Source organism: Pleurodeles waltl, chromosome 12 (assembly GCF_031143425.1).
Source record: "Pleurodeles waltl isolate 20211129_DDA chromosome 12, aPleWal1.hap1.20221129, whole genome shotgun sequence".
NCBI lineage: Eukaryota > Metazoa > Chordata > Amphibia > Caudata > Salamandridae > Pleurodeles > Pleurodeles waltl.
Genome location: NC_090451.1, coordinates 150,087,317 through 150,111,438, shown reverse-complemented (window position 1 = coordinate 150,111,438; position 24,122 = coordinate 150,087,317). Strand labels below are relative to the sequence as shown.

General features: G+C 42.6%; 1 protein-coding gene across 2 annotated transcripts in view; it reads right to left on the bottom strand.

Moving 5' to 3' along the window:
- ARRB2 (arrestin beta 2) overlaps nt 1–24,122 on the bottom strand; it is a 305,471-nt gene that overhangs the window by 151,033 nt on the left and 130,316 nt on the right. For both annotated transcript variants that reach the window (XM_069217995.1, XM_069217994.1), the window contains exon 8: nt 3,786–3,921. In XM_069217995.1, coding sequence (XP_069074096.1) covers nt 3,786–3,921 — 136 coding nt within the window. The remainder of the gene's footprint in view (nt 1–3,785; nt 3,922–24,122) is intronic.

The following is a 24,122-nucleotide window of genomic DNA, read 5'->3' as shown; positions in this document are numbered from 1 at the left end:
ACGAGTTTCCCTTTTAAAAATGATGGTCCTTCCCAAATTCTTGAATCCCTCCTTAACTTCCCAGTGATGATCCCCCAACTTCTGGTACACAGCTCTAACTGCGGATAGCTACTCTTTCCTGTGGAATTATAAACCCCCAACTCCCACATCACCATGACCAGAAGCAGACTAGACTTTGATTGAAAGACAAGAATTGCTGACATAGTATTATACTTTCAAGCTGCCCAAGTCCTGGTGTGGAAGGAAAGGATGTGTGGAGGCTTGAATGATCTGGCATACTGTGTGGAACTCTCCCTACGGGGGCTGGACAAGGTACTGTAACTGCTGTAGGGAGACCAAGGTCCACAAGACCTCCTTGAAATTACAAGAATGGTGTTCTTAACTTGGTGGGCAACATTGAGCTCCACGGGTTGGGCAGGTAGACTGACCAACCAAGACTCCCCTTTGACACTGAAAATTATAACCACAACACAACTGGATGGGTTTGCCAAATGGGAGAAGATTGGAATTTTATCTCTGGGGGACGTATGGCATGGGAATCCCCTGTGCACCTTTCAGGAGCTGTAGGTGCAGTTCCACTACTCCAAAACCCAGTTCCATGAATAACTACAACTGACACACCTCGACATAACACAAAACGGATCTAGTGGACCTACCAGAGTATAACTCTCCCCACCTCCACGATTAGTGCTTAATGACATCGACCCATCGGGCCCCCTCAAAAAGCTGGGTGGGACCGCATGAAGACACTGACTGATATGAGGCCTGCACCCCCCCAACCTCAAACTGGCACTTTCCTTCACCCTCCGACTGATACAGATCCACACCTCCTGCCTTACGCCCAACACCTCTGGCATGCTGGGCGAATAGCAACCTCTGCTTGTCTGATTACTCTGAAGCTGATTTTTATCTAATGACCTGGCAGTGCCCCCACATTAAAGAGTTTGGATCTGAATTGGCAAAACCCTCTCCCGAGTACTAGGATACAAAATCACTGACACCAAAGATTGCCCTACTACAAATCCTGGGTTCCCGGTAGGAGAAGGGGTGGAGGGTGGTGTTGAAGGACATTGGTGGGCATAGCACAACAGGATGGTGAAAAGAGACATAGCCAGGACGTAGAACAGCCCGCAGTCACCTACCCTGGCTGCATGACGCAAAGGAGTGGACTGGATTTGGCAGCATTGGATAAAAATGCTTAGGCCTGAACTATGTATACGTGGACACTGCACTGCCTAAAGCTGCTGGCAATCTAAGTTGCTTATTTTGTATGTAACAAAGTCTAAAAAATCCAATAAAGGTTGGTTATCAAACCCAAAAAATTCTCAAGGGTTGTGTTGATGTGGATGACCCACATGCAAATCTCAGGTAAAGTCCTGCTGAGGGCATCTGAGTACACATTCTCCACATCTCGAAAGTAAACTACGGAGTCAGAACCACATAATGCGTAAACCTATTTTGAGGGGCCTGAGATCAGTTTTCAATTGCTTGGTGATATAAAACATCTGTTTTGCCCATTTTAAATAGCACACAACATGGAAATGATCTGGATATTTTGAGGCAGACCTTTTCCATATGACATAAAAAGGCCCAACAATATTGGGGAAAAGCATTTAGTGATTTGTCGCTTATGACAGATTTGCGGTTAATCCAGACCCCACGATGGGTCTCTTAGGATATGTCAAAGGCCTTCCCAAACCTGCCTTGAGAGTACTCAGCCCAGGTGCTACTGGCCAAGAGACACCTGGCCTTTGGATGGGGTTGAGTCCTCCTCAGGCGGTTGATATCCGGAACAAGCACATGTGTTATACTGTAATGATAATTGCAAGGTATACCCAATTGCAGGCCTTTAGACAAGGCCCCGGACGTTTGGCAACCCCTTCGTAAACTTTATAGCGAATGTATCCAGAAGATTGATGATGTGTGAGTATACAGCTATGAGTGTAACCGCATGCGTGTGTGTAAGGCAGCTATATATGCACAGCTTAATTCATTAGGATATTCAACCGTTGTTGGGTACTATCCAGATGGCGTTATTTTGTATCCATGTATTGTAATTCATATTAAGTTCCTTTCTTCTCTTTTCATTTGTTTTATAAATATACATCTAAAGTTTTAATTGAATTGAAATAGCACACAGATTGATCCTTCCCTCTAAGATGAGGAACTAAGGGCCAGAAGGGCTTCCCTCAGTAGTTTCATGTTGATGGAGTTAGGTCTTTTCCACAGCCCAAGATGCTTTGATTATTACATGACCTATGCATGCCTGAGGCTAGCCACAGCGAAAGTGCCTAAACTTGCAATTGTTTCCTTAATAGCTGTACTTGAACAAAGCATCCTTCGGCCATCTCCACAAAAATAATGAAGAATGAAAGGCGACCTTTGTTGAAATCAGGCTGAACACACATTGCAGCTAAGGTTTTTTTTTTTAGACTTTAAAAGCCATTCATAGTCAAAGGTCGCCCCCTTTGTGCGCGCTTCCAGGCATGCCATTTAATTCAGCCATCTTGATCAATCAGCAGCCTAGTTCTAGTGACGAGTGTCATGTGCTGGCAGCCAATAGTTATTTATTGTTTGCACAACCTCATAAGGCACGCCTAATGCAAGTCTTTCCGCTCCTAGCCACTAGCCATTCTGCCCAAATACCTTCAGAAGAACAAACTAAATAAAAATACATTGATACATGCCAAAAGCTATTAAGCTCACATTATCTGTGAAAGACCGATAAAATTGTTTCATTTCAATCAGAAAATCTGTATCACAAGACACCCCTCCCCCGTTAGGAAAGCTAATTCCTTCATTAACACGAAGGAATGAAGGAGACTAAGAAAGCAAATGCTTTGTAAAATTAGGCCTAAAATTAAAGATATTCCTTTGATAGCTAAGGTATTGATCTGTTGTTCTTTTCTGAAAGTGTCTCAGTTGATGCAGTGGACTGTCCATGTGTCAAGATTAAAGGCGCAATCTGAGAGAACTGGAGGTGGCTTTGCAAACAAAGCACACCCATCCTTTATCACTGTCATAAACAAAATCAACATCTGTCACGCACACACAAAGTCAGCATGTCCAAGTTTTCTCCTCCCTTGCTATACCAGTAATGTGGCCCTATCCAGTCTACAGGTTCGCACTGAAGAGGTGGGGTTATTTTCATTTGTAGCAAATGCAATCCCTCTTTTAGTGCATCTGAATTTGATTTGCAATTATAATTCCCTGCAGGGGCAGCATGGAACTGTGTAGACTGATTGGTAATTTACAAATTAAAACTGCTGAGTAAAACTCAAGCATGGCTGGACAGGCTTTAGAAGTAGAGTCCCCCACAATTACCTAATTAACATCTGAAAGTTTATTTATTTATTTAAATCAAGACCAACCACTTCAGGGATCCCTTTTACCATCCAGGCCCTGAAAGGTAGTCAGTCAAGGGGCCACATGGTTTTAAGTTCAAGGCAAAAATGACGAGACAGTCATCTATTTACAAGAGGAGTAATTTAGTAGGATCACAGCCATCTCATTAAGCTCCAATATTACATTTGGATCTTTTTTAATGTGGGTCTGACCAAGGTCCATACGTACCAAGACCTCGAGAAATGCATGCTTTTTGAATGAACTTGTCAAACTCATGTAAGAGGCTCATCAGAAGGAAGGAAAATGTAAGTAGCAAGGTGCCATAGAGGCAAGGAACTTTAACGTTGTACATGCCTCCTTTCTCTTAAAAATACTCTCACTACAAAACCAATGTTTCCTTCCTAGGTTCCACCCACCCACCACTTTGATCACCTTTTTACCTCTTTATCCAGGGAGGCCTCAAGGTGCAACGATCGGTCAGACATCAGGAAATGCCTTGTTGTCTCTGCCATCGGCTGGGGGCCAGGTTTCTCTGGGGCGTACTGTACCTTCCTTATTACCAGGCGCACAGAGTTCCTAAATGTGAAGAAAGCACAGTAGCTTTTCAACCACTAACAAATCACTTCAAAGGATGAATTTTACAGCTATGATCCATCAACTCAAAGTACAGACTTTACAAAAAGCTTCTTGTTCAGTAGAACAGCCATTTCATTTAGCTCCACATGAAGGAAATGTGTCACCCAGTTGTAACAGTCAATTTGATACGTTTAAGTTGATATGATGTGAAAATAATGAGCTCCTTTACAATGTGTTAACTTTGGAACAAAATAATTTACGAAACTGCAGACAAATAGAGTGTATTAAACACAACACTTCCCTCAAGTTGGCTCAGGTTGTTTATGGTATGTCGCACTGCGTACAAGACAGGGGTCCACATCCGCAGCAGCAGTCTGAGTCAGACAGAGAGCCTGGACCCAGGAGGAAAGCAAGGTGGCACAGAAAGGACTGAACACAAAGATATCTGCGAAGGTGTGGGGTAAATGTGGAGCATGCGCATATAAGAAAAAGTGAGTGGAAGGAGTAGTAGCAGCACAGAAAAGCAGAGAAGGAAATAAGAGGCGCATTCTGCAGAAGAGAGGCCAGTCCATGAGACAAGAACTTAGAACAGGATATTTACTACAACTAGCTCATTTTAATTCATCCTGAAATAATAAGAAACAAATGCTGCATTAACATACATGTTAATCACATTATTTATGTATTTTACTGGAAATACATTACACATTTAAACATGAACCAAGAGTTTTCTAGGGTATAGACTTTGTATGTATATATGAATCAATACATTTATTGGCTGGTAATGTCCCCCAGGCTCAGGCGATGCATGCTGAACCACCAACATGTTTCCGCAATATTAGAGACAACGTTTTTGCTACACTCCGATGTAACAGGATAGGCCGATTCTATCCCAAACACGGACTGTGGTAGGTATGGAGAATTGCCTAACACTCAATAAAAGATGGATGTACTTCTTTCATTGGGATCACATTTAGATTCAGAGTAGCCAGTACTAAACATCTGGCAGGTGTAAGAAAAATGAGGATTCTTTGAAGAGGTTTTTAAAGCCCCACTGACCAATTTAATCCAAAAAGGAGTTGGTATTCAAGCTCGGATACAGGACTTGTGTGAAAAGCCTTGTATGTAGCTGAGAGCCAAAGAACTTGAAAAAAGACAAATTGAGAAGGCTTCCCTTGGAACATCTTCAGAGTCAAAGCTCTGAAACAGAATGGATTTGTCTCCCCCACTTAACTCTTCAGTTTGATTTGCATCAATTGTTCAGCAGGTGCAAGAGAAACACTTGGACAGTAATTAAGAAATGTAGGTCCTCCCACTCAGTTTAGATATTTTCAATCCTACTGTTACAAAACAGCTTAACCTGGAAACAAAACCAGCTGAGACTGTGGAATGTAAAACAGAAAAAGCATTAGCTCTTGAACATGGATATCGTTTAAAGATTACTTCCTTAGAATAATTCCCAGGAGCCAGGGTGAATTTCTAAACATATGATTTCTACTTTTAACTTCATGGGGTTTAGACCTGAGAGATATGTTTCGCCCAGGGACCTCAATGGTATGAGCATGTTATTGCTACACAGGAGATGTGTAGCCCCATCCACCAACAAACTCTGAGCTTAAACTGAGAAGAATTTGTACTTTAACAGTCATTAAGGCGATGTAGTACACGCAACACATCTTACGCAATCGGTTCTGAGAAGGTGTGAAGCTTTCTCTTGTATTCCTTGGGCAAGGAAGAAAATAAGTTACTTACCTTTAACTATAGTTCTCCAGTATTGGAATCTTTCATATACTTGCATGCTTGAATCATTCCCCGTCATCAAGATGGGAGTCCCCAGTACATTAGAAAAGATAATTTCTCCATAGACATAATAATAATGGCCAAAGGCCTTACTCTTAAGTAATTTATCCAAGTCATTATTTAAAAAGGGACTAAAAGTTTGAGTCCACCAATCACATGTCCACACCCTCTAGAACCCTCCAGAGAGAAGTTCCAGTTCCTCAGAGTTTCTAAGTATTAGTGCATATTATTAAAAAAGTATTGAGAATAGTAAGGTGAGCTTCTCCAGGAGGCGGGTGGGTCGCATGTGAATCTATGAAAGATTCCAATACTGGAGAACTATAGTTATAAATAAGTAACTTATTTTCTTATTCCAGTATTGGAACTTTCATAAATTCACATGCTTGAATCACAATGCAAAGCAGTATTCATGGGACATTGCACTGTCAGTAAATTATGAGAATAGTTGAATGATACCTATTTCAAATGATAGAGTACTTAACTATTCCAACCTGTAAAACACTCACCTATTAATACATCTGTACAATTATTTATCTCTGTATACAATTATAAATGTATTTACAAACATGAAAGAAAAGCAATCAATCAAAATTTGCAATGTGAAGTACCAGAAAACAAGAATGGTGGGAAGTTAGAGTTAGCTCACCTTTACTGGAAAAGATGCCGCAGGGATGCTTGGCCTACAGCCCAATCAACTTGAGGTACTGCCTCCAGACAATAGTGTCTTGTAAACGTGTGTGTACTCTTCCAGGAGGCCGCTCTGCAAATGTATTGTAGAGGTACACCTGCGAATACTGCCATCAATTTTGAGACGGATCTTGTCGAATGGGCACATACTGAAGTTTGTAAAGGTCTGCCAGCTGCCTTGTGACACAATTTTACAGCAGCTATGATCCATCTTGCTATGCCCTGTTTCGAAAGGGGTTGGCCTTTTCAAAGTGCACTATAAAGGAAAAATAATTGTTTCAACTTGCGAAAAGTGTTTGGTTTTTTCCAAATAAAACTTAATACATCTTTTTATGTCCAGCTAGTGAAGAGCCCTCTCTGCTTGAGGCGAGGGATTCGGGAAGAAAGTCTGTAAGATCAAAGGCTCATTACTGTGGAAGTCCGTAGGTACTTTGGTAATAAACTTCGGGTTTGTGCGAAGGATTACTCTGGTGTCTTTAAATTGAAGGAAAGGCTCTTGAATCGTAAGGGCCTGGATCTTGTTGATGCGTCTAGCAGAAGTAAGAGTCACCAGTAGAGTAACATTCCACCATAAGTGTTTCAATTTCGTTATGTGAATGGGTTCAAATAGATATCTCATGAGCTGAGATAGTGCAATGTTGAGTTGCCAGGAAGGCGGGGGAGGTCTTACTGGCGGGAAAACTCTAAACAATCCTTTCAGAATTTTTTTTTATTAACCTGGAGTACCATAAAGAAGGAGATGTTGGGAACGTCTGAAATGAGACATGGCCGCCAGGTGCACTCTAATGGATGCACAAGCTAATCCTGAGGATGCCAGATGTAGGAAATAGGGCAATATCTCTTATGATGCTGACAATAGAGGGTTTATCTGGTCTTTCTGGCACCACAAACAAAACCTCTTCGACTCCGAAGAGGAAGTCTTGTTTGTGCTATCAGCCCTGGCGTTTGAGAGTATTTTTCTACATTCTGGGTGAAAATGTAAGTGGGCAAACTCACTGAGTTCAGGAGTCAAGCTGATAATTTTAGTGACTCGGGGTCCGGGTGTAGAACTTAACCCTCATTCATCGTTAACAGATTAGGTGAGATTTTCAGCGGAACGCGGTATCTTTCCGAGAGTAGGAGCAGTTCCGAGAACCAATGCTCGTGAGGCCAATATGGGGCTATCAGGATTAGTCTGTAACGTTCTCTCTTGATTTTCGTGAGCACTCTTGAAATCAGGGGAATGGGTGGAAAAGCGTAGGCAAATATTCCGCACCATCCCATCAAAAAGGCATTCCCCCCATGACCCCGGATGGTGATCCCAGCTATCGTAGAAGCGGCATTTGGTGTTCTTCGGGGTCACAAAGAGATCTAGGTTGGGTTTGTCCTATTTTTCGAAGACTTGATCGAGAGCTTCTTGATTCAATTCCCACTTGTGGCAGGATGATGTTAGTCTGCCGAGGGTGTCTGCTATCTCGTTTTATATCCCTGTAGGTGTTCAGCTCTTAAACTGATCCCATTTTGAATAGCCCAATTCCAAATATTTTGTGATTCTCAAAATAAGAGAAGAGACCTTGTTCCTCCCTGCTTGTTCAAGTAATACATTGTGGTTGTATTGTATGTCCTTATGAGAACAGCAGATTGTTTTATTCTTGGGAGGAAAGCTTGTAGAGCCAGATATACTGCTTTGAGCGTTAAGAAACTGATGTGACATTTTTGAAGATAGCTTTTCCACCTTCTGCTGACCTGTGGGTCTTGTAGATATGCCCCACACCTTTTCAGAGAGACGTACGTGGTAACGACCAGCTGGGATCGTTGAAGTAGAAAAGGAAGGCCTATCGCAAAGTCCGATTGTTTTGTCCACCAGTGGAGTGTTTTGATCATGTGTGGAGCGAGTGCGATAATGTTGTTGAGTCCCACTTTGGCACCCACTGAAGGCCTAATTCCTCCTGTAGGAGCAAAATTGAATTAGCTGAATGTAAGATGACATCATCCCCCAAAAGATTTGTAACTGCGTACTGAAATAAACTTTTCTTTGAACCTGGGTTGCTAAGGACATAAGTTTGGTTTGTCTTTCCAATGTGAAAAAGGGCTTGAAAGTGGTTACTCTTGTTGGCAAAATATTTGATTTGTTTCAATTTAGAGTGAGACCCAGTTCACTGAATAATTCCATGCAAGCTTTTGTCTTGTTGTGAGGAGTCCGACTCGATTTTGTTTTTTTTAAGCCAATCGTCTAAATGCGGAAATATTTGGTGCTTTTGCTTCCTCAACCAAGCTGCTACTAGAGCCAGACACCTTGTGAATATTCTGGGGGCTGATTTCAGGTCGAAAGGAGGAACACAGAACTCAAAATGGCTGCCATTACTGTAAATCAAAGGAAGTTTCTGTGGGCAGCTGAGATTGGGATATGAAAGTAGGTGTCTTGTAGATCCAGGGCTGCCATAAGGTCTCTGTGGTTCATACGAAGGAGAATATCCTGCAACGTGACCATGCGGAAGGTTTGAAGCTTGAGGTATTTCTTGAGATCTCTGAGGTAGAGGATGAGACGACATTCTTTCCAGTTCTTGCGTATTAGAAAGTAACTGGAGTAGAATCCTCTCCCTTTTTCTGAAGAAGGGACTCTTTCTATTGCTCCATTCCTTAGCATGGTCTTGACCTTCAACTTGAACTGCTTTAGATGTTTTTGAATGGAGGTATGTGGACGGTGTGATCGTGGAATTTGGGTTAACTCTAAGGTGTGGCTAAATTGAACTATTTTAATATCCATTCATCTGATGCTACTTATTGCCATTTTAGAAAGAAGTGGAATATTCTTCCCTTATTTTTAGAATTGGTGGTGAGGAGGTAGACGGAGCGTGAAACTGGTCATTGGCGACGGCCTGTCTCTTTTCTTTCACGTGCTCTACCTTTAGAAGGATATTGTGTGTAGGTCGCTTGGGGTAGTTGCTTTTGTGAATATTGTGTATGAAACTGCTGAGTTGCGTAGGAGGGGTAAGGAAGGTGTTGAAAGCCTCCTCTACAAGGTGATACTCCTCGTCCTCTGTATCCACGTAAAGGCAGCTTTTTAAACTGAAGGGTATCCAGTGATCTGGCCATGTCCGTGTCAGTTTTAATCGCTTGTAGGGATTCATCTATGTGTTTGTCAAAGAGAACCTCACCATCAAGCAGAAGATTCAATATCCTATTCTGCACTTCTGATCTAAAAGTAGTAGCTTTAAGCCAGCCTTGCCTACGGAGGACCACCACACCTGCTAGTTGTCTAAAAGCAGTGGTAGCAATATTCATCGCGCTGTGGATGATCTCCGCCAAGGTGCGCTCTCCTCTAACAAGATCTTTTTTGCTTCCGACTGAGTCTTCCTGAAGCTGGCCCACATATGTCTGTCATGTCTACCCAAGACAGCTAAGGTGTTTGCTGCCCTAACCGTCAGCCTAGACATGGAGGAAAATCTTTTTCCAATATTGTCTAATTTTCTTCCTTCCTTGTCTGGAAGTGCTGTAATTGGTGCTGATGGATTCTTTGAATGCCTCTGCGCCGCTGTGTTATTACTGAATCCAGTTTCAGATGGCCAATTAGACATGCTGGAACCCCTCCTGGGGCTTTATACTTCTTGTCTAGTCTTGGTAAGACGGCAGGTACTGTGGCCGGGTTCTTCATCACCTTTAAACCTTCTTCCCAGATGTAACTTACAACAGGTATGGATCGTACACTCTTTTGAAGGGGGTCCTTAAAATCATAGAGGAAACAATCCATTTGTTTAGTTGGCATGGGTAGCACGAATCTCATTGCTGTCCTTTCAAGCAAATTATGGAAACTCCCAATGTCTCCTGGGGGTGAATCCACAGGAGTAGGCAATGGAGATGATGGAGTTGAGATTAGGTAGTTATCCCATTCAGATTGTGAGTCCTAAAGTTCTCCTTCCTTCCTCTCCTCCTCAGAGCAATCTGTGTCCTGTTGAAATGTTCTCTGCGGGGTACTTCTCACTGACCTGGGTGAAGAAGTAGGTCTCGGTACTGGAGAGGAAGGATGAGGAAAGGAAGATGGAGGTTCTGTTGAATGTTTCCCGACTGTGCTGTTGATGGAAAACTCTTCTTGTAGTCAGACAACATACGTTGGAGGTCAGTAATGAGAGAGCTTGGAAGACACTCCATCTCCTCTTGAACATATTGTTTGTATAGCTGAGGAGCATAATATTGTCGATCATACTCTTGGTCATATTCCTCTTCTTCCTGATATGTGACCAGGAGCCGAGAAGGACAATGAGCCACCCCAAATGGTCCCTCTTCATCCACATCTTCTTCCAAAAGATGCGATGGGACTAAGGGTGTGATCTTACTTGGAGACGTGCTGCGTGGTGCTAACTCATCACTTTTGTTTGAAGTCTGATTTTTTTCTTCTCTTTGACGGTGTCGTTGACAGTGCCGTTGGCGAAGTCATTGACGAAGTTGTTACTGTGTGTAAACCTGACATTGGTTGTAGTAGGCTGTGTCGTGGACGATGGCATCACTCAGATGATAGTCGACGATGGTGTTGTCATTATCGACAATTTTATCTTCAACGCCGACGAGCGAGAGGAAATAGCTGATAAGCAGGAGACAGTGGATGTCATCGTCGCTGATAAAGCCACCATATATGTCTTTGTCAACAACGGTGTCGACGACGATGAGCACATGGACGGTGGAATTGTCGTTGACTGTCTGTCAGCTGGAGGTTTTTTAAATGTATGAATTACCTTAGGTGGCAGTGTTGATGGTTCTGAAGAAGGCTTAGAAACCTTCTTTGAAGTAGAAGGTCAGTCTTTTCTTTCTGTTTTTGAAGAGAAAGATTTCTCTTTGTGGAGTTATGATGAAAGGCTGCTGCCATTACCAGAGCCGAGTGGTCTTTTTGTAAGTTTTAGAGGTCTGTTCTGAACCCTTATCAGAATGAGGTGATCTTTCCCTCTTTTGTGACCTTTTGGAAGACCAAGAAGACTCCTCACTGTCTGAAGCTGAGACAGTGTTTTTCATGGTTTTAAGCTTCAGTAGCCATATTAGTAATCTTCCATCTCTATCCTTCAGTGTTTTGGAAGAAACAGTATTACATACCTTACATTCTTTAGCAGATTGATCAGGATAGAGGCAGTATATGCACTCTCTATGTGGGTCTTCAGAGTGAAGTATTTTCTTTCCACAAGTACTGGAAGCTCTAAAAAAGACCTTTCCTCTTCTTGTCAGACATTATGAAGATAAGGTGAGTCCAGAGGTGTTCTAAGTGTGAAAACACTAAGACAATTGAGTATATATGATGTAGTGGAAAAATCTATTCCAAACATGAAAAAAGTGAGCAGAACTCAATGGAGACTCCCTAGCACAATGTGCGATAGAAAATCTGAGGGACTGGAGCTTCTCTCAGGAGGGTTCTAGAGGGTGGGGTCATCTGTTTAGTAGACTCTACAGTTTAGGCATCTTTTACATAATGACTTGGATAGATTACTTAAGAGTAAGGCCATGGGCCTTTATTATTATGTCTATTGAGATATTATGTTTTCTAAGGTACCAGGGACTCCCATCTCGACGACGGGGAATGATTGAAGCATGTGAATGTATGAAAGTTCCAATACTGGAGTAAAAATAGGTTACTTGTAATCCTTCTTTGAAATTGTAGGAATCTTGAGTCAGAAGTCCCAACTGAGGCACACACAAAGTCATCCTTCCGCTCTTAGGAGTACCATGGGGTGATGGTGGGAGAATTGTAGCGGATACTCTTATTAGTGCCATTTGAATGATCGGACCCTTAACAGAACTGATACTGTCAGTAGAATGGGAGAAAGGCATACAGAAAAGCATATGGGGGCATATTTATATTCCATTTGCACCGCATTTGCGTCATTTTTGTTACGCAAATTTGGCGCAAAAAGAACTCCATATTTATATTTTGACGTTAGACCTGTCTAACGCCAAAATATTGGAGTTCGCAACATTTTTTAGATGTGTGAACCTACCTTGCGTCAATGAGATGCAAGGTAGGAGTTCCCATCTAAAAAATGGTGCTAACCCCATAGCCCCAAATTTAGCCTGTCATTTTTTTTTTTGCACTAGCCCACACTCTGCGCCAGCTTCGGCCATTCCATAAATTCGGTGCCCGGCTGGCACTCTGGAATTACGCAAGCCAGCCCTATACTTTGACGGAAAACTGCAGTTTTGCATCACAAAAAGTATAAATATGGGCCCTAGTTTCTTTCCTGTAGGTGAAGTTTTGCAGCTTGAAGTATTTTCTGGATTCACATGCTGTGCGTTATTCTGCTATCTAGTGGTTGGCTCTGGAATTCTCCACTATTTTGTGATCCTTATTTTCTTTTAGATTTTTGTTTGTTGGTGGGCGTTGACGGCAGCTCCATTTGGTGTCTCCTATGACATCGTCCTGCTTACTTCTTTGTTCAGCATCTTCAGATTCTTTTTTTTTTTTTTGCTTCTTCTCTCCATCTTCTTGGAGGAGTTGGGAGGGTCGCTATTGAATCCAGAAAATTCTTCAGGCTGCAACACCACACCTGCAGATAATAAACCTACATTTGCAGCATGAATCTTTCAGGAGTCACATGCTGTGCATTGCTTTTGTAGTGGTTTCTAACCTGGTGGTGGTTGGGTTGGAGATGGGCATTGACTTGTATACAGATGTCATAAAACCCTTTGTCCTATGTGAGCTTCCTTGTTCATCTGTATGTCGACACAGTAATGTTTTGTAAATGTGTGTGTACTGATGACCATGCTGTTGCCAAGCAGATTTCTTTCAATGGTATATTTGCCAGGAAGGCAATGATTGCTCCTTTCTTTTGTGTTGAATGCGCTTTTGGTGCCACAGTTAAAGTTTCTCATGCGTAAGTGTGGCACAACTGAACTGGTTGTGCAAACCATCTTCCAATTGTGTTTTTAGTTACTGATCTTCCAAAGAAACTATCTGCAAATGATACGAATAGTTGAGTTTTTCTGCTTGCCTTTGTTGTATGTAGTACATTACGGCATGCCATGCATCTACTGTATGTAGAGCTCTTTCAGCATGAGTTTTTGGCTCTTGAAAAAAAAAACTTGGAATTTGTATACTTTGATTCATGTGAAATTTCGAAATGACATTTGGCAAAAATTCAGGGTCTGTTCTCATGACAATCCCATCTTTGTGAATTTGAACATAGGGTTCTTGTAAGTGCCTGTAACTCATTTCCTCTGACTAGTGAAGTGGTAGCCAATAAGAAAGCAGTCTTTAAGGTTAGCATTTGTAAATTAGCTTGGTGCAAACGTTTGAAGGTTTTCTTCATTAGTTGAGTATCACATTTAGATTCCATTGTGGGTTGGCACCTTTCTCGGTAGTGCTATTCTCTTTTCTTGCTAGATATTCCTAGCTCCTAGTTGCATGTGACAATTGTTCTTGAAGCAATTCCTGTATTGGTCTCATGTGAAATGTTGCATATGGAATTAAAGGGAAGCACAAAGCCATCTTCCCTAGCAGCTTCCCAACTGTACTCGCTGTCAAAGCTTGCCCCTTGCAGTAGTGGTGAATTTCTGTCAGTGGGGATTGTGTTGTCTTCTCGTTGGGTACAACTTCCCTTGAATGGTGTTGATTCTTGCTCACAAGAAAACTTTTGCTTGTTCCGGTTCTGAAGAGAATTTCTCTATATTCCATGAGAAACCTTGTGTGTAAAGGGTCTCCATTACTTGCTGACCGTCCTGTCTGCACTTGTTATATGAGTTTGCTATTACTACCAATCGTTGAGGTATGGGTATACATGTAATCCCTTCCTTGAGTGTTCTGTTACTACCGGCAAACACTTTGTAAACACTCTTGGTGCCGATTGTATCGCAAATGCCAGTACTGTGAACTGATGATAAGTTTTGCTCACCCAAAACCTTACATATGTCTTATGCTTTGTGTTCACTGGAATGTGCAAGTAAGCATATTTTAAGTCTATTGCTGCCATGCAATCTCCTTGCTGTAACTGTGGAGTGACCTCCTGTAAGGCTGTCAGCTTGACTTTTTATAAATCTGTTTAAGAGCCTGAGAACCAGGGTAGGTTGAGTAATTTCCCTTGTTCATTTCTTGTTTCAGGACCCGTTCGATTGCCTCCTTGTCCAGAAAATCTTTTACCTCCTTGATTTTCTTCTCTGGAATGCACTTTTGTCCTTGGTCCTCTTGCTGGTGTAAATTTTGTTAGATCTATGTAATATCCAAATTGAACTGTGTTTAGTATCTATTTGTCTTAAATTATCTTTTTCCACTGCTGGAGAAAGTTGTTTTATCCTTCCATCTACAGGAGTTTTGTGAAGAAATTTGGATTGCTCGTCTCAGACTTTCACAGATGAAATTTGTGAAAGTAAACTTGTTGAAGAGTCACTGGTTTGTGGGAATTGAGCTCTGTGTAGTTGCTCTCGTCACTTGCCTCTTTCCCGAAAGGGCTGGCATCCCTGTTGTGGATAGTGCCAGTTTTGTTGTGAAGTTGCAGATTTCTTGCTGCCATGGAATGTTTGATGGGAGTCTTCTGCCTAGACACTTCCTCTGGGGCAGGTTTTCTTGTTGCAAAGGTACCCCTTCGTATGCCACCCAGAAATTGCAGTGCACCCATAGACTTTGCTGTTTCATTGTCTTTTTTCCTCTGATTAAGGCTTTCATCCACGGTGCTCAGTAATGTCTTATTCCTTCAGGATGCCATTTTAATTTTTGCGTCAACTATTGAGGAACATAATCAAATTTTAAGGAACGTATTAAGGAAACTTTTGACGGTGGGACTAACACTAAGAAAAGAGAAGTGTGTTTTCTTGACTAAAGAGATTGAATATTTAGGACACACCATTTCGGGCGAAGAAGTTAAACCGAAAAAAGATTTATTGGAGGCCATCAAACTCTATCTCCAAACAAAGATGAGTTGAGGACCTTTATGGGTCTCATAGAATACTACTCTAAATTTGTTGAGAATTTTGCTGACAAAACAGAGGGGTTGAGAATGTTACTGCGCAAAGGTTGCAATTTTGTGTAGCCAGAAGTGCAACAGGAGTGTTTTGATAATATAAAGCAAGAGGTGTGTGCTGCAAAGATTTTAGTACCCTTTGAAACTTCTTCTCCCACTATACCGACGGTGGATGCTAGTGTGTCTGGTGTAGGTGCTGTCTTGTCTCAAATTCACCACGGGGCAGAGAGGACGGTAGCTTTTGCTTCGCGCTCTCTCACTGAGAGTGAGAGGAACTACTTGGTGATTGAGTGGGAGGCTTTAGCGGCTGCGTGGGCAGTAGACTATTTTAGAACATTTTTGGTGGGCATTTCTTTCAAGTTGAGAACTGACCACAAACCTTTAGTTAAAGTGTTATCAGCAGGTGGTGCTGGTAAGGCTTCTGCGAGGTTGGCCAGATTGGCAGCTCGCTTGCAGGAGTATGTATACAATGTTGAATACATTCAGGGATGGAGGAACGTACAGGCTGATTCTCTCTCACGAATGGCTGTGGATTAGAAATTGGTTGATGGCGAGGCACTACTGATGAAGGAAGAAGGAGCGGTGCAATTAGTGGAGGACTTGGTGCAACATGGAGTGGTGGCCTTCTCTAAAGAAGAGTGGTTGCGAGGGTTGAGCGATGACTTGGTACTGCAGTACATGAGCAAAATGATTGTTGAGGGAGGAAGGAGAGAGAGTGCTGTGGCAGTGTCGGTAAGGCCCTACATCAAGGTTTTGGATGAGCTGTCTTTGGGGGACAGAGGTGTAATAATGAGGGGTGACAGATTTGTACCTCCGGAAAAGCTACGAAGGAAAATTATACAATTGGCTCATGAAGGGCATTTGGGACAAACATTGACTCAATGAAGAGTTAAGGAAAACTTTTGGTGGCCGGGGTCGATTTGCAAACTGCTCAATGGGTGGAAGAGTGTGTTCAGTGTAAGGAGAGTGGAAAAAAAGGCTAAAGCTGGGAAAAAAATCTTGGTTGGGGCATACTGAAGATCCAGGTGAATCATGGCATACTGTTTAAATGGACTTTATTGGACCTCTGCCTGGGGTGGGTCATGATAAAAAAATTGCTTTAGTCCTGGTGGATGTGTCTTCTAAGTGGGTGGAGGTTGAATTTATGAGGGAAGTGTAAACAAAAAGTACTATTTCTGTATTAAAGGTCCTGTTTCGGAGGGAAGGTTGTCCCCATACACTCTTTACCGACAATGGGACACAGTTGACCTCCTTGGAGATGAAGGAGTTTCTGTTAACCCATGGTATCACTCATAGGCGTACTGCACTTTATAATCCTCAAGCCAACGGTATTGTGGAGCGTATGAATTGTATGGTCAAGGGTACAATTCAGTTGGCTGTGCAGGGAAACCAAAATGTTGGTTCTGTTGTACAGGAGGCGATCTGGGCTCATCGTACCACGCAGTTGAGAGATAAGGGAAAAACGCCATTTGAGTTTATGAGAGGGCGTAAGGCCAGATCGAAGTTAGTGCCTGGTTGGTTGGAGGGTGATCGGACCAAACTAAGGAATCAGGTGGAGATGCCACAGACAGGCGGTTGCTCCGATATACAAGTTGGCGATTGGGTGAAAGTCAAGGATGGACGTGTGGAGGCAGGTTGGACAAAGTTTCGCTGCCCTTTTGAGGTTAAACATGTAGGGAATTTTTATGTGGTTTTGGCCAATGGCACTAAATGGAACAAAAGGAGGGTGGCTTTATATGAGAAAGGTGGATGAGGTGCAGGAAACTTAAATGTTACTGATAAAGATGAAGAATGTAGTGGGTTTATGCTATCTGAGGAAGGTGCTGAGAGACCGGGTGCTGACGCTTCGAATGAGAATGGGATGGAGGATCTGGAGGAACAAACATGTGTGGAGAAAGAAGGAAATAAGATAGAGTTCAGGAGTGGAAGAGTGAGAAGACCACCTGCTTATTTGAATGACTATGTGAGAGACGAAAAAAAAAAAAAAAAAAAAAAAAAACATCTGTGAAATCTTATGACTATGTGAGGAAAAGAAAAAAATTATGAAATGGAAATGAAATTTCCCTTGAAGTGTATCTTCCTTAGTTTATTTTGAGTTATGGTTAATTGTTATATTTTCTATTTATTTGAACGGTTTATTATCCTTTTTGTAATATTTGATTAATATTGTTGTAACCTTGTGGTAAAAAAAAAAAAAAAAGTGTGGTGACGGAGGGGGATGTGATATATTAGATTGTGCACGAGCAGGTTAAGGGAGCTCGAGCGTTTATTTGAGTCCTGAACGCGCTCGTGCGATGAGAAAACAAATGTCGTGTTTTGAAGGTGACGAGCGGTTAATGAGGGTGGCGGCACCGCTCGAGTTATTCGATTAAACTGGATGTTAAACAAACAAACAAGGACCTCCGTGGACACGGTTGAACCTCTCTACCAAACCATTCGTTTGGGGTTGATAAAGGGAACATCTCAAATGTTTAACTGCACCTTGCTTCAAAAATGCTTTGAACTCCTCAGACACAAATTGAACACCATTATCCGAAATGACTTCCTCCGGAAACCCCTCATTCATAAACACTTCCCTTAAGAAAGTCACAAGAACCTTTGCATTTGGCTCCTGTACAAATTTGACATAAGGCCATTTCGAGAAATAGTCAACCACAACGTACGCATACCATAGCTTGCAATTGAGCGAGTGAAAAGGTCCCACCATATCAACACCCAATTTGCGACAGGGACCTCCAGGGCAACCAATAGGCATAAGGGGTGGTGTCACAGGTTTCAAACTCTTGTCGGAGTTTGAACACACGGCACAATTCCTTACTAATTGTTCGATTTCACTGTCCAATGCGAGGCCACCAAAAGCTGTCTCTAACTCGTCTTTTGGTCAAAGTGGCCCCCAAATAACCTTCATGCGCCTTCTTCAGTAATGAACTCAACACCTCCGGAGGAATGAGTTTGTCGTTCCTCAAGAGAATGCCCTCCTTAATTGTTAGCTCATCAGAAACTTTCCAAAATGGCTTAACCGCCATCGTCAAACCCCTCTCATAAGGCCAGCCCTCAACTATAAACCTCATTTCTGCGCACAGGTCATTGTCCTCAGCCAACTTCTCCTTCCACTCTGACTCAGAACACACACACACACACACCTGATCAACCTCAACATCTGCAATCATACAACATTCATCGTCCACAATTTCATCGGACGTCAGGCTAATCAGACTGGGAAATCTCGACAGATAATCAGCTCTTACATTCCTTCCCCCGGGTATATGCATGGCTTCGAAATCATACTGCATCAACCTCGCTACTAATCTAGCAATCCTGGGTGTACCTGTTTTGTTGTTGGTCCCCTTCAAGATCGAAACTAGAGGTTTATGATCTGGTTTCAATACAAAATGCCTCCCCCACACGTAACTCATGAATTTTTCAATGGCCCAAACACAGGCCAGCAGCTCTTTTTCGATGGCAGAATAATGCACTTCTGGTGTTCTTAATACTCTAGACGCAAAACTAATGGTGTTTTCAACACTATCAATCATTTGAGTCAACACCACCCCAGTCCAACATTGCTAGCATCAACCGTTAGATAACATTGGAATCGTTTATCATACGGTTTCAGCACTTTGGCTTGCGTCAACTGGATTTTAATATTCTCAAACGCTTTTTCACATTCTGAACCCCACTCAAAACTGGTCTTCTCTTTCAATAAATTGGACAAGACTCTCACCCGACTAGCATACTCCGGTATAAACTGAGAGTAAAACTCACACATACCTAAAAACACTTTCACACCAGTCTGTGTGGGGGAGCTGCTTTGATAGCATCAATCAAACCGGGTTTTGGGCTAACACCCTCCTGACTTATCACATGACCCAAGTACTCAACCGACGCCTTCATGAAGTGGCACTTTTCTCTCCTAAGAACAATTCCATGAGCCATGAATTTCTGCAACACTTCTCTTAGAATCTTGTTATGCACCTGCTGATCAGGTGCGTGAATTAGTACGTCATCCTGAAAAACCACCACGCTGGAAATCCCCTTTAACAGTGTACACATAATTCTTTGAAACACCGAGGCTGCAGATGCCAGCCCAAACGGCATACGGCAGAATTGGAAAACACCAAAGTGTGACACAAATGCTGTTAAGTACCTGAACTCCGAATCAAGTTCCACCTGATGATATGCACTAGCCAAATCTAACTTCGTAAAGATTTTTGCACCTTTATTGGTGGACAACATTTCATTGATATTAGGTAGGGGATGTGAGTCCACCCATATTTCTCTGTTGAGTGCTCTCAAGTCCACGCAAATTCTCAATTCCCCATTCTTTTTCCTAACTACTACTAACGGAGAAAGCCACAAAGAGGATTCAATTTGTTCTACAATCCCTTTGTTCTGTAAACTTTCCAGTTCCTTTTCCAAATCTTCTCTCATGCTAAAGGGCACAGACCTAATTTTATGTTTGACTGGAGCAGCATTCACTTTGACTTTTATTTTATGTTTAAAACCTTTCAACTTCCCCAATTCACCTGAAAACACTTTAGGGAATTAATTGAGAAGGTCTTCAATCTCCTCCGTTTCTCTAAGCACTGCAAACTGTTCAGACGTACCTGGGCGCAACACCATTCCAAACAGGCCCTGATGGAACCAGACAAAAATGTTCAACCCTCTTGCTGCTACATAGATCTTCTCATGTATGTGTCTCCCCTTAAACTCAAAAATGTCCTAAAAAAAAACCTTGAAGTTCAATCTTCCTCCCTTCATAGGGCACTGGAGCCCTGTCTGCCGGCTCAAGGGCACGCTCTCCCCAATTCTGCTTGAACAAGTCCAGGGTAATCATGGTAATCCTAGCCCCTGAGTCTACCAGCCAATGCAATGACTTGTCTCCTACTCTTATGCATACATACATAGGGATCCACACAATTATCCAGATCACCAGACTTAACTGCTCCATCAGCAACTAAAACCATATCCTGAACCTCTCCCATGAGGTGCTCCACCGCTTCTTCATTCTCTTCCATCACCATCATGACAGACTCTCGTTTTCTACCTTGACAGACTTTGGCAAAATGCCCCACCCTGCCACTGCTCCTGCATTGGACATTCAATGCTGGGCAACTCCTAAATCCCTTTTGATGCATCATATTACCACATCTAAAACAAACATTTCTTTGTTTGAAAAAAATGTTGGAATTGGCGAGCTTATTGTTTTTCCTGTCCACTTGATTTTACCACAGTCCTTTTGTCATCTTTGTTGATGACAACGTTAACTCTGCTAGTCGTCACCAATTCTATTTCCTTGGAGGACTTGATAGAAGATTCGATGCTCTTTGCAATTCTTATCATCTCCACCAATGTTGGATTGTCCAGCGATAACAACTTCTGTCTGATAGATTTATCTGTCCCTTGACAAATAAATTGGTCTCTGATGAGTTGATCACCCAGCGCTCCAAACTGACATTCCGCAGCCAGAAGGCGCAACGCCGAAATATAAGTGTCTACATCTTCACTGGAGCGTTGTTCTCTTTTAAAAAACTTGTGCCTAGCCACCACCGAGCTGGGAGGTGCATCACACCTGTTGCTCATTTTCTTCACCGCAATTTCATACTCATCCATTTCACCATCATCCAGTTGTAAGTCTGGTATGTGCTTGAAAATAGCTCTCCCTTCGAAGCCAATGAAATGGAGAAGAAGACATTTTTTCCATTCTGGCCTGTACCGTGATGCTCCAATCGCCCCTAAATAGGTTTCAAAAGCATCATACCATTGCCTCCAAACTATTGGTGGTTCACCAGGGCTCTCTAGAAATGGTGGTGGGGGCAGAACAGATTGCATGATGCAACCCCCACAAAAAGAAAAAAAAAAGAAGAAAGTTTTTTAAGGTAGTTAGAATAAAAAACCCAAAAATCTCTAAGCAGAAAAAAAAAAGTAGCGTTCTTTCTCTCTATAACTTTTGTTTGTTCTCCAAAACTATCTGTAGACCAATGAGTCTTAAATGCTTCCCAACAAGTTGCACCGTTATGAGTAGTGCCTTAAATCTGTTCATCCTTGTCTGTCCGCATACACTGTGAAATCGAGAGTAGTGCCCGTAAAGTGGCTGAAATACTAGAGAATTGAACACCTGCAGAGCAGTTCCATACCTCTGTTTTTGTGTAGCTTTTCGATCTCCTTTGCTTGCGTCGAGGTGATTTTTACATCTGGTGGGAGTAACACCGGAGATCAAAACCACTCCCCTGAGGTGCTGTGATAGGCTTTTCCAAATGTGACTGGAAACGTCTGTTGTGATTTGAGCAGGACGAGGTAAACGTCGATCCTGCTTCCAACGAAGAGGACGCTGCAGGGGATGTCGTTTGCAGCCGCTCCTGTGCTGCTGACTGGGCCCGCTGCGCTTGGAAACCACAATCCTCGTCGCCAATATGAAGTAGGCGAGGAGAGTGTGGTAAGATCAAATATATTTATTGTAGATAAAAAGGGTTGAAAAGCCACGGTCTCCAAATGCGACCGGGCGCGGCTGCTCGACATGCAACCGTTGAAACCTCTTTCAAACGCGCCCCCATCTGCCGCCTAGCAACAGCACGGAAGCCTGGGCAGCTGCCTCGCGAGTACCAGGTACAATAGAGTGTTTAAAATATTGGCTTGAACTTCCAGCTTAAACCCTGAAACTCTCAACCAGTGCTGCATCCATCATCATCTGGCAGATAGATGTATCTGCTGCATCCATAACGATTTTAAGCAGGTGTTGGCGATGTTCTTGCCACTTTCAGCTAAATGTACTGCCCTCTTCCGGTACTGCTCAGGAAGGTGCTTCATGGGTTCGCCCACCCCCTCCAATGCTGGTGTGAAGATTTGTTTAATAACACATTTGAATTTGCAATGCTCCACTGGTTGGCAGCACTGTTCAACTTTGCGACCTATGAGGTTCATTCTTTTGCTTCCCTTATGTGGCAGTGTGCCAGAAATTGTGGGAATGTTCATCCTTTTCCTGGCTGCAGATTATCGAATCCGCAGGGACAGAACCCCTGATGTATGCCAGATCCTTTGAGGAGTACTTATATTTCTTTTCAGCCCTTTGAGTAACAGCTCTGCAAGCAGCTGACTCCCTGAATCCCTCCTTATCCTTGTCAAGGATACTAGTGAGTATAGGTAGAAACTGACTCCTTGCCTGGCTGGGCAGTAATGTTTCCAGCAGGAAACAGGGCTGTGGCTTGTCCTCTACCAGTTGTGCTCCAAACTTGTCAGCTGCATGCTTGATGGCCTAATTATACATTCCAATATCATCTGGAGGCGAAGGTCTTGATGAATAACTCTCGACTCCCACCTCAAGTGAATCTGTCTTGAGGTCTTGCCATTGTGACTCGATTTATTTAGATTCCTCTGTACCCTGATACATTTCTGCTTGTTCAATAATATTCTTCATAGAAGAGCTTTTACTCATTATTTTGAGGCTCAGGAGTGAGCAAGGGTTGTAAATCTTCGATCTCCTTCTCTAAAGTCTCCTTCAGTTTTTTGTGGGATCCTGAATCCCTTTGGACTCTTGCCAAACTCCTCCTTTTGGAGAAGAGCGTACATCTCTGCCTCTAGTTACTTCAGCTTCGTCTCAATTTTGGCAATCTTTTCTTCAAAGTTAAGACTCAGAGTCTTCCTTTTGTACTTTGAAGATTCTTTCAATTACATAGCGATCGAGCTTTAGTGTTCTGCTCTTGACCCATCTTTTTTTTTTTTTACATTGAAGCATCTTTTTCCCCGTACGTTCTGCTATGCCTTGGGTTTTTCTGGAGTGCTTCCTCCACTGGACTCCCCCTTGAGGGATCTGTGGGGCTTCTTGTCTCAGGGTGTGCCTGCAGTCAGTGAGTGTGTCAACACAGAGGCCTCCTTTGACATCCTAGAGTCAGATCTTTTTGACTCAGACAATTTTTTCAGGACCGATGATCTCTTACCTTGTCTCTCTTCTTTTTCGATGCCTGTTACTGAATGCTTTTTTACTTCTGTATCCAAAGTCTCTCCCCCTGCTCCCTCAGTGACACTATATTCCTCCTCACTGGAGAAATTCAACTTTCTTCTCCTAGTCTTACTCCTGATGTTCTCGGTCGGTGATGGTAACGATTCCAGTGAACATTTCATCGAATTCTGGGATTTTTTTTCCCAAACTTCTGTGTTGGAGATCCTTCGGTAGGCTTTCACAACCAATGGCAGAAAAAACAAAACTGAAGATGGCGAACAAATGTGGGAGCTTCTGGAGTAAGCAAGACAACGCCACAGGGGACACCAAATGGAGCTGTTGTCGACATACACCAACAAAAATCTGAAAGAGAAGAAGGACTGCAAGATAGTGAAGAACACAGGAAGTAACCACTAGAGGAAGGAATAATGCACAGCATGTGAAGCCAGAAAAGATTCATGCTGCAAAATTCCAAGACCAGTTCATCAAGAGCATTCACCAATGACCTTGGATACAGGCAATTGGATGCAAAGCCTCATTTTTTTGTGTACATAGCTGTGAAAATAGGTCTATTTGAGGAAAACCCCCATTTCAAAAAGACCGGTTTGGGACTTTGTTCATAGAGTTCGCTTAGAGTGTTATCTTTGATTTTCTGCATGAGATAATGCCTCCTTCTCCAACCTTCCTTGTTAAAAGCATTTGATTTCCTGAATGTGCTCACAAATCCAGCAGAGACATGTGTGACAATGGGTTGAGTCAGAGCTTGATAAAACAGAATCACATGCAAAAGACAGGCACTTTTCCACCATCATTGATGAGATTTTATAACTTTGTGAGGCGGTTGTTCACCCATTGTTGTGATCTGGTTT